The sequence below is a fragment of the Ranitomeya imitator genome, chromosome 2 (assembly GCF_032444005.1).
Source record: "Ranitomeya imitator isolate aRanImi1 chromosome 2, aRanImi1.pri, whole genome shotgun sequence".
NCBI classification, from domain to species: domain Eukaryota; kingdom Metazoa; phylum Chordata; class Amphibia; order Anura; family Dendrobatidae; genus Ranitomeya; species Ranitomeya imitator.
This window is the reverse complement of record NC_091283.1, coordinates 416,848,980-416,860,535: the sequence shown is the minus strand read 5'-3', so window position 1 is coordinate 416,860,535 and position 11,556 is coordinate 416,848,980. Positions and strand designations below refer to the sequence as shown.

The window sequence follows — 11,556 nt, the reverse complement described above, 5'->3', positions numbered from 1 at the left end:
CTGACAGGCTCCGTTTGGGGGGTATGGATCGGGGGGTTTAGGCCCTTAGTACCCTTCCCACTGCAAGATCCCCGTGCGCTGAAACCCGACACAGGGTCCCTCAGCTTACCCAGTGCAGCGCTGCTCCTGGGATCGCCGGTCGTTTCCTCCTGTGGGGGCTCTCGACTGCACGCGCCGCCCAAGCCTGTTCCGGTCCGGGTCCGCCTCCGTGAGCCTAGATGATGGCGACATACACGGACTCCTTACTCCCCTTTGCTGCATGCGGTCCCGGAGTTCAGCAGCGTCACCGGAATGCCGCACGCTGCAGCCCGACGTATCACTTCCGGGTTGCGGTCAGCGGTGGGCGGGGTCGGCGTCTCCGTCGCTTCTGAAGGAAGATGGAGTCATTTCCGGGGCATGTCGGTGAGCGCAGAGCGCTCCAACGCCAGGAATCACAGAGGATATAAGGTACAGGGGGGTAGGGGTCTCTGAACCTGGGCATTATCCGAAATGGAGGATACCACCAGGATGGAGGCAGAAAGTCAGGCGCACGTAAGTCCCCTATAGAGGGCAACCAGTAATCCCTACCACCCATTAATAGATGCACCTTCTAAAACGGGTCTGGTTCTATTTTTTATAGGTAGCACCTGCCTCTATGGATAAGAAAGGGGTTAAGAAAACGGGGAGATATAAGAAGTGTCCCATATGCTCTATAAAATTGAAAGAGTCATGGCAAAAATCCATTTGTGAACCTTGCACTAGCCGCATTGTGGGTGAAGAGCAAGCCTCTCTCATGTCTAATATGAGGGCTATTATCAGGGAGGAAGTACATGCGTCAGTCTCTAGTTTAATGACTCCTCAACCCTCACAGCCGGACAGTAGGAAGAGAACGAGGGATTCGGACTCTACATCTGAGGGAGCTTTGTCCGACTCAGATCTGGAGGAAGACGAGTTTAGAGATCCTCCAGAAAGAGGGAAGAAGTACTTATTTTCCTCTATGGACACAGACGAGCTACTGGGTGCGGTGAGACGCACTATGCAAATTGAAGAACCCCCAACATCTTGTTCAATAGAGGATGAGATGTTTGGTGGGTTACGGGCTCAGACTTCAAAAGTTTTCCCTGTAAATTCTCATATTCGCGAGATGATCCTAGAGGAGTGGGAAGAGGCGGAGAAACGTCTGATTGTTCCGAAAGACTTCAAACTTCGTCTCCCGTTTGATCAAGCAGAGGTCAAGGATTGGGAGGACATTCCCAAAATAGATATCCCTTTAGCTAGAGTCTCCAAAAGAACCGCCATATCCTTCGAGGACTCCTCTAACCTAAAAGGAGCCTATGGATAGAAAAGCGGACAGCCTCTTAAAAAAGGCCTGGGAGAGCTCAGCAGCTGTAATGCGTGCGAACATAGCGGCGACAGCAGTAGCACGGTCTATGCACTTATAGGTAGATGATCTGGCAAATCAACTTTCATCTAAAACCCCTAGGGAAACTATATTAAAATCCCTACCCCTTCTAAAAATGGGAACAGATTTTCTAGCGGACGCATCGGCGGAATCAGTAAGGTTTACGGCCAGAGGTCAATCCCTATCAAATGCGGCCAGAAGAGCCATCTGGCTCAAAAACTGGTCAGGAGATGTGCATTCCAAGAATAAGCTTTGCGCTATCCCATTTTCAGATGGAAGGGTATTTGGGCCAGTACTAGACGACATCTTAGAGAAGGCGTCGGATGATAAAAAAGGGTTCCCGGAAGAGAAACGCAAAAAGTTTCAGCCCTTTCGTAGGTCCCGTTTTAATCAGAGAACTGACTATAGAGGGAAAGGGAAACAAGGGAGGTGGAGCTACCCGAAAGGTGGGGAGGCTAGAACCAAGATTAAAGAGTCCACCTTTTCAGGTTCAGCATCAGGTTACTACAGAAAATGACGCCACAAGTGTAGGGGGGCGCTTAACCAGGTTTCTGGGGGGCTGGCAAAAGATCACTACAAGCCCGTGGGTGTTACAACTGATTGCTCAGGGTTACAGGATAGAGTTTTCTTCGCCTCCCCCACAAAAATTCCTACTCTCCAGCTCCCACCTAGTCTCAACCTCTCCCATGTGGGTAGATATTCAGGACTTGCAAAAAACGGCTGCGATAGCCCCAGTACCTCCCCAAGAAATAGGACAAGGGTTTTACTCAAGCCTATTTTCCATAATAAAGCCCTCGGGGGAATCCAGGACTATTATACATCTCAAACATCTAAATTCTTGGGTAGTATACAAACGATTCAAAATGGAATCTATAAGGTCTACGATTCCCCTCCTAGACAAAGGGGTAGTGATGTGCACTCTAGATTTTAAAGAGTGCATATTACCACGTCGCGATTTACCTAAACCACCAAAAATATCTGAGGTTCGCAGTAGAAAAAGAAGGCAAAGTCTTCCATTACCAGTTTCGCTGCCTTCCATTTGGCCTAGCCTCAGCCCCAAGAATCTTTACGAAGATTATGATAGAGGTGGTAGCCTACCTAAGAAAGCGAGATATCTTAGTCGTTCCGTATCTGGACGATTTCTTGGTGGTAGCGGACTCGGTAAATCAACTCAGAACCGACTGTCAGTTTTTAATTTCCACACTGCAGAATTTGGGGTGGATCATAAATTGGGCAAAATCTGATCTAGTACCCAAACAGAGAATAACATTTCTCGGAGTCATACTAGACTTGAGAGTAAGAATGTCTTTTCTGCCGGAAGAAAAACTGTGCGGCTTAGTAAACAGGATTCGTCAATTCACAGAGACCAGAGTTTCCATCAGAGAAGCCATGAGGATCCTGGGACTGATGACGGCCTGCATACCCTGCGTAAATTGGAGTCAATTTCATTCCCGACGGCTTCAGCAGGCAATTCTCTCATCCTGGGACAGAAGACAGGGGTCATTGGACAAAGTAATACAGCTGCCATCCCAGGTGAAGACTTCGTTACGTTGTTGGGCAGATCCCAAGAATCTGAGACAAGGAGTGGCTTGGAATCGTGTTCCCGAAGTAATAATCACCACGGACGCAAGTCAGCAAGGCTGGGGAGGTCACATCCAGGGAAGGTGTTACCAGGATCAGTGGACCCGGGAAAACAGCAGACAATCCTCAAATTTCAGAGAACTGCTCGCAGTCTGGAAGGTTCTATCTTCAGCGCAGGCCTTGGTAAGGAACAAACATGTGAAAGTACTCTCGGACAACACAACAGCAGTTTCTTTCCTTCGACATCAAGGTGGTCCGAGACACATGGCTCTGCAGCAGTTGGCAGAACGAATCTTCAGGTGGGCAGAATGAACAGTACTCTCGGTCTCAGCAGTATATTTAGAAGGTTCCAGAAATCAAGTGGCGGATTTCCTGAGCAGGAGGACAGTTCTATCGACGGAATGGGAGCTAAACAACGAGGTTTTCAGAGACTTATGCCATCTTTGGGGGAACCCAGAGGTGGACATTTTTGCAACCAGACGAAATGCAAAGGTCAGCGTATTTTACTCACTGAACCCTCAGGAGAACCCGGCTGGAGTCGATGCCTTCTCCCAATCGTGGAACAGAAGCCTGTTATATGCATTCCCTCCGCTTGCTCTAGTACCAAGAACTCTCAGGAAAATTGCAGAAGACAGAGCCAAAGTCCTGCTTGTAGTACCGTTTTGGCCAAAGAGGAGTTGGTTCCCCTTATTGAAGAAAATGTCAAGGGAGCAACCAGTTATTCTTCCACGAAGAACATATCTACTCTTCCAAGGTCCCATTCTCTACCAGAGTCCAGAAAATCTTCAATTATCGGCCTGGATCCTGAACGGCAAGTTCTAAGAGCAAAGGGCTTATCGGATGAAGTAATTTCCACATTAAAAGCAAGCAGGAAGCCAGTAACCTCTTCCATTTATACCAAAATTTGGAAAAAATTCTGCAGCTATTGTGGAGGAACGACAGTCGATACTGACCATCCTAATGTACCTAAAATCCTTGATTTTTTTTACAAGCAGGGTTTAAAGCAGGCCTTAGACCCAGTACTTTAAGGGTACAAGTAGCGGCCCTTAGTGTTTTTTACGACTGTACTTTATCGGCCCACCCCTGGATTAGTCGGTTTTCCAGGGCAGTTGCAAGATTAAAACCCTTAATAAGGAAAATTGTCCCACCATGGGACTTAAATTTAGTTCTTAATGAGCTATGTAAACATCAATTTGACTCAGGGGATAATTTAGACATAGGCAAATTGTCCCTAAAAACGGCCTTTCTTGTAGCCATTACTTCGGCAAAGAGACTGGGGGAGCTTCAGGCCCTCTCTATTCAGGATCCTTATTTACAGGTCTATAATGACAGATTGGTTTTGAGACTGGATCCAGCTTTTCTCCCGAAAGTGGTCACTGATTCAAATATGAATCAGGAGGTCGTACTCCCTTCTTTTTTTTCAGTCGCCAAAAAATCAAAAAGAGACTCTTTACCATAACCTAGATTTTAGAGAAATGGTCCTTAAAGGGACACTGTCACCTGAATTTGGAGGGAACAATCTTCAGCCATGGAGGCGGGGTTTTCGGGTTTTTGATTCACCCTTTCCTTACCCGCTGGCTGCATGCTGGCTGCAATATTGGATTGAAGTTCATTCTCTGTCCTCCGTAGTACATGCCTGCACAAGGCAAGATTGCACCTTGTGCAGGCATGTACTATGGAGGACAGAGAATGAACTTCAATCCAATATTGCAGCCAGCATGCAGCCAGCGGGTAAGGAAAGGGTGAATCAAAAACCCCGCCTCCATGGCTGAAGATTGTTCCCTCCAAATTCAGGTGACAGTGTCCCTTTAAATATCTAGAGGTTACGGCACCCTGGAGAATAGATAATCTTTTTGTTCAGTTTGGAGGCCCAAATAAGGGTAGGAAGGCATCTAAATCCACGATCGCGAGATGGATTAGGTCCACAATAAATTCAGCTTATAAAGCTGGGGGAAAAAATCCTCCGGGATGTATCAAAGCTCACTCGTCTAGATCAATGGCAGCCTCATGGGCAGAAAAAGGTGGGGCTTCAGCAGATCAAATTTGTAACGCTGCTTCCTGGACTAATCTTAGTACCTTTTCCAAACATTATAAACTAGACGTAATGTCAACGCAATTAGGGTTTGGCAGGAAGGTACTCCAGGCAGTATTCCCACCCTAACAAGTAGTCTGCTTTGGTACTTCTCCATGGTGCTGTCAGGTGGATGACCTGGAAAACGGTAGTTAGTGTTACCGGTAATAGTATTTCCAGGAATCCATCCTGAAAGCACTGTTAGTTCCCTTCCCATGCTAATTTACTAAAGACTAATGTGATGTAAACATTTGTATCTTGTGTTGTTTAAATAAAATATTCCTTTTGGCATTCATCCAGATGTGGTACTTTGGGAAAATCACTGACGGCTGGTAGGGGGAGGGTCCTTTTATACTCGTGGTTTCCTGTCTCACTGTGGATAAGAAGACAACCTCCATGGTGCTGTCAGGATGGATTCCTGGAAATACTATTACCGGTAAGACTAACTACCGTTTTTGCTCCAAAGTTAAACAGGTAAAAGTTCACACAAGGTGAACAACCCCTTTAACTCTGGAGTTTGGCATATTTGGCCAAAAATCCTGGTCCGGCTGAGGGTCTCCTACATGGAGAAGAAAAGACGTTCATTGTGGAGCCGTGTGAAATATCAGAGGTTGAACATTCTTACAGGTGTGATACTGCTTACAGCTGAGGGTTTGCTACTAGAGATGAGCGAATCTCCTGAAATCCAGTTTTGTGCAGATTTGATTCAGTCCGAATATAAAAAAGAGAAAAAAAAATGATGGATTGGCTCATCTCTATTGTTACTATTGTAAATGTTGCAGTTCACTGACAGCCATCAGATCTGAAAGGCAGAAATAACAGTGACGGAGACAATATCGATACATTGTTACGCTCAGGGCAGGGGGTGAAGCAGGACGTGGGGAGTCTTGTAGCTGCTATGCTTCGTTCCTCCTGTAGGGGTGCTGCGGAGCAATCAATGCGGGATGGCTATTGCCAGATCTGCTATACAGAGGACTACAACCGGTTATAATGGTCCCATTGTTTTTGTGGCACAGGGGTGAGGCGGTACTAGGGACTGTGGCACGGGGATGAGGCCATACTGGGGACTATGGCACGGGGATGAGGCCATACTGGGGACTGTGGCACGGGGATGAGGCCATACTGAGGACTGTGGCACGGGGATGAGGCTGCATTGGGGACTGTAGGGGGATGAGGCCGCATTGGGGACTGTGGCTCAGGGGTGAGGCCGTACTGGGGACTGTGGCACGGGGGTGAGGCCGCATTGGGGACTGTGGCTCAGGGGTGAGGCCGTACTGGGGACTGTGGCACAGGGGTGAGGCCGCATTGGGGACTGTGGCACAGGGGTGAGGCCATACTGGGGACTGTGGCTCGGGGATGAGGCCGCATTGGGGACTGTGGCACGGGGATGAGGCCGCATTGGGGACTGTGGCACAGGGGTGAGGCCGTACTGGGGACTGTGGCACAGGGGTGAGGCCGTACTGGGGACTGTGGCACAGAGGTGAGGCCGTACTGGGGACTGTGGCACGGGCATGAGGCCACATTAGGGACTTTGTGGCTGTAGGTGACCAATCTGGTGACCACAGTCATGTGACGACCACTAACAATTCCATTATCTCTTGTTACAGGCCAAGCGCAGCACGAGGTGACCAGACCCTTCCTGTCCCCGGCCTCCAGCTCTGCAGACAGGACACTTCCATCAATGCCGCTGATGTTCTAAAATAGTCTTTCCTCATCACCCCTAAGGGCTCCAGCCTTCTCCACACATCCCAGCATAGTCTTGGGGGAAAACACCATGTACACCTTGAGTTTTAATAATCTCAATGTAAACTCAAAACCCCACAAATGTATAAAGTACGTAATACTGCCATAAAACGTCAATTTTAAAAGTGAAAACTTTTTAAGGATTAAAACCAGAAATTAAATTGTTGATTTTTGTTTTTTTGGTCCATGATGATGATGGTGGTGGTAGTAGTCATTTTGCCTGAGCTACTTAACTGATGCCCACTGGACTCTGATGAGCCAAAAATGCACCAATTTGGCACCTAAGTCTGCGCACCTGAATCTGTGGTTCTCTAGCACAGGGGTCCCCAACTCCAGTCCTCAAGGCCCACCAACAGGTCATGTTTTCAGGATTTCCTTTGCATTGCACAGGTGATGCAATTATTACCTGGGCAAGACTAAGGAAATCCTGAAAACATGACATGTTGGTGGGCCTTGAGGACTGGAGTTGGGGACCCCTGCTCTAGCAGGTTCAAAACTACAACTCCTATCATGCTCTCACAGCCGCAGGTATGATTTGAGTTGCAGGTTGGGGAAAACAGTTCTGGGCCATTCATGTGCCACAATGTGTAATTTCCACCACTATTTTGGCACAATTCCAGCCTAACTGATAAATATCGGGCCACGGTTTGCGAGGAGACAAATTGTAAATCAGTGGCACGTTGAAATTGTCATTACATCAGAAGTGGTTTTCACCCTGTCCCGACGCTTGTCAAGAAAACCAACATTTCTTGATACATCAATCAAGCAGAAACTTTTTTTTTTTACTGCATTGTGGAGGAGGTAAACTCTTAAAGGGCCAGAGACCCAGATCTACTACTCTGGAAGTATTCTGGGTGTGATCTATTCAAGGGAGAAAAACATTTTTATCTGTGTTATCTTAATTAGAAACCTCATGCTGCCAGCACGTTCACATGTGAGGTCGTACCGCCATATTGTACAGCTTCCCAAATACCCAGAGCAGAATCAATCATAACAACCCAGTCTGAGGCTCTACTGAACTAAACTCCTTTCAGAATTTCTGGTGATCTAGTGCAGAGAGTGGGTGTAAAATTTAACTCTTTGGTTGTCTAGTACAGAGGGCAAATTACGCCAGTGTCCCTGGTGGTCCAGTACAGAGAGGGGGATTTAGTGTCCTTGGTAGTCTAATGCAGAGAGGGAGATTTATGCCAGTGTCAATGGTGGTCTAGTATAGAGGAGATTGTGTCCCTGGTGGTCTAGTGCAGAGAGGTGGGAATTTACACCATTGTCTCTAGTGCAGAGGGAGATTTAGGCCAGTGTCTCTGGTGGTATAGTGCAGAGGGGGATTTAGTGTCCTTGGTGGTCTTGTACAGAGTGGGGAATTTACAAGAGTGTTTCTGATGGTCTAGAGCAGAGATGTAGGAATTTACGCCAGTGTTTATGGTGGCCTAGTGGAGAGAGGGAGACTTAGGCCAGTGTCCCTGGTGTTTTAGTAACATAGTAACATAGTTAGTAAGGCCGAAAAAAGACATTTGTCCATCCAGTTCAGCCTATATTCCATCATAATAAATCCCCAGATCTACGTCCTTCTACAGAACCTAATTGTATGATACAATATTGTTCTGCTCCAGGAAGACATCCAGGCCTCTCTTGAACCCCTCGACTGAGTTCGCCATCACCACCTCCTCAGGCAAGCAATTCCAGATTCTCACTGCCCTAACAGTAAAGAATCCTCTTCTATGTTGGTGGAAAAACCTTCTCTCCTCCAGACGCAAAGAATGCCCCCTTGTGCCCGTCACCTTCCTTGGTATAAACAGATCCTCAGCGAGATATTTGTATTGTCCCCTTATATACTTATACATGGTTATTAGATCGCCCCTCAGTCGTCTTTTTTCTAGACTAAATAATCCTAATTTCGCTAATCTATCTGGGTATTGTAGTTCTCCCATCCCCTTTATTAATTTTGTTGCCCTCCTTTGTACTCTCTCTAGTTCCATTATATCCTTCCTGAGCACCGGTGCCCAAAACTGGACACAGTACTCCATGTGCGGTCTAACTAGGGATTTGTACAGAGGCAGTATAATGCTCTCATCATGTGTATCCAGTGTGTACAGAGGGGGAATGTACGCCAGTGTCCCTGGTGGTCTAGTACAGAAAGTGAAATTTATGCTAATGTCTCTGGTCTATTAGAGAGAGAATTAATCCAGTGATAAGATTGTCCGCATCCGTGTAGAAGAGAGGGAGCCTAGTATTAATATCGCCAGTGGTCTAGGGCAGGCAAAGGGTTAATGTCTGTATCCCTGGTGGTCTAGTGCACAGACGTCAGTATTCCTTGTAATATAGAGCAGTGAAGATTTCTGAAAGTTAGTTTAGGTAAACTTTTTTTGTGCTCTAGGACCTGAATTTATAAATAAATAATGGTCATCTACCAGCTACATTAGGATCCTTGCTGAACTAGGTAAAGGAGAAGTCCGTTTCCCCAGCAGCAGGCTCGCCATAACCTGTGATTAGCTGCAGTGGTCAGCAAACAGAAATCTAAACAACCTCGAGTAGTATCTCATTAAAAAAACATCCAATGACGTGCCCCTCAAGTCACGTGACTGCTGCAGACAGAATCACAGGCCACAGCGGTCCTGCCGCTGGTGGAACAGAGACAAACAGTCTTTCTGTCTCTGCACAGACTAGAGTGGCCTGCGCTGGATCCGAGGGGGTGATGGTTTGAGTATCGGATATTTTTTTGTTAAACTTTTTTTCCCAGACCACACCATTACGATTTGTATCGGTAGTGAAAGGGTATATTTAGTATCCCTGGTGGGCTATGGTAGAGAGTAATTGTGGTTATTCTTAACACTAGATGTCCCAGAGAGGGGTCATTTAACATTTCTACCTTTGGAGCTCGAAATTTCTGGGACTTTTAGTGTTAATGGGCTGGGAAAGTGGAAGGATTTCTGTCCATCTCCCTGCAAATGAGAGAGCCCCTTTGTTGCCCGTGTCCTTGTAACAGGTTCCTGCACGGATAGTTTATGAGTAAAGTAGGGATGGGAACCTAGAAATCAGGGCCCGAATAGTGAGGACTGTGTGCTGTGACGGATCATTATTGGATGCTCGTAGTGGAGCTCCAGGAGACTACAGGACGGGATGCTACATAGAACAGTATGATGATCCAAGACTGATGCAGATGGCTGTGTACATTACCGTACTGTGTCTATCCACACCCTGCATCGCATGCTTCCACTGACAGACGAGCAGAAATCAGGAGGCCATGTTTAATATATGGAGTAAGAAGGACAAACGTTGAAAAGTTCTGACCACCATTATATTCACTACCCCATCTTGTGAAAGTCCCATCACAACCAAGTTCCCGGTGAGCCGCGCCTAATGTGAAGCCACTTTCCATCATCATCTTTTTTTCTCTTGTTCTGCAACCTGCTTGATCTGCCGGCTGTACACCGCCTGCAGACCGGCCTCAGCCACAGCGGCATTAAGGTGAGTCTCCAGGGCAGCATGAAGGTCATTAATTCTTGGGTTGGGCGCGTGGTTGAATCCTATTATGCGAGTTCCATCTTTCTCCATATATTCTTCTTCCTCAAGGTCTCTCTTCTTTCTTCTAAGTTCCAAGTCGTCTTGCAGTTTCAGGTCCCTGTTCTGCTTCCCCTGGTTGTTTTCTGGTGCACCACCATCTTCTGGACCAGCCCCTAGTTTGGTCTCCCCAACACGGTGCATGGACTCTTTCGGCCTGGCCGCTTCTTTCTCCACATTAACGTTTTGACCTCGATTCTGTAGATCTTCATGCAAATGCTGAACTTGTATGGGTCCAACTCCTGGTCCATCTTCAAGTTGTCCTTTCTGCTGCTCTAAGGGGTCAGCTACAGTTTTTACGATTTTCTCCTTAGGAGGAGGATGTTCCTTCATCTTTACCTCTTTGTCGGGAGAGGCCAGCACAACACTGTTCTCCTTAGCTTTCAATACCTCGGCCTGGTCTCTGGCTTGTGCATGAACCTGGTCTTGGATCTTCGGCGCTTCCTTCTCTTCCTGTGAGGGTTTCTGTACATTTAATATGTCCAGAGACTGTTTTACAACCGGCACAGCCGCCTGATCCACGACAGGGCTTTCATTCTTCTGCTGCTCAACTTTATGAGGGAGCAGACTATCATCACTTTTTTTAACCTCAGGCTTTTGAACCTTCTCTGCGATATGCGGTCCATTGCCCTCCTCCAGTTCAGGTTTTCGAGGTACTGGGTTGGCAACTTTATCTGTCTCCTTTTTAGGTGCTTCCGGTTGTACGTCTACAGGGGGTACGTTCTTAATGTCCAAGTCTTTGTCAGCTTCTCCAACCTTAACATCCTCCACGTTCTTTGGATGCTCCACAGCTCGCACTTCTGGTTTGTCACCTAGAACAAAATTCAGTTACAGTAATTAGTACAAAAATGGAACAATTATCTCCCCTCAGTTCTTCCTTTGAGTAAAAACACTTATGTTATTGCAGATTCTGCCCAGAGGAGAAAACTCAGGACTAATATCCCAGACCTGTGCCCCTCCTAGGTATAAGAAAAGAAGCAATGTCTGGCAGTAAGAGCAGATTCTCAGGGCTCCCGTATGCTGGTCACAGATTTTTTTTCTTTTAAACTGGATCCTATGAAACGATTGGCACCAGCTCTATTCCTCCTGGAAATGTATGAGATAACTGACAACTGTGTGGCCTTAAACAGTCTCACAATGTTTGGATAGTACCAGAATGTACAGGAAACGATTGACAAATCGGAGTAGCCATTTCCCTTTTGGTAATTTATTTGTTCATAAG

The 11,556-nt window shown here is 46.8% G+C and overlaps 1 protein-coding gene across 1 annotated transcript in view; it reads right to left on the bottom strand.

The window, feature by feature from the left end:
• Positions 1-10,007: 10,007 nt before the first annotated feature.
• Positions 10,008-11,556, bottom strand: part of SLC38A10 (solute carrier family 38 member 10) — a 76,760-nt gene continuing 75,211 nt past the window's right edge. The window contains exon 16 of the mRNA XM_069750763.1: positions 10,008-11,146. Coding sequence (XP_069606864.1) covers positions 10,155-11,146 — 992 coding nt within the window. The 3' untranslated portion in view covers positions 10,008-10,154. The remainder of the gene's footprint in view (positions 11,147-11,556) is intronic.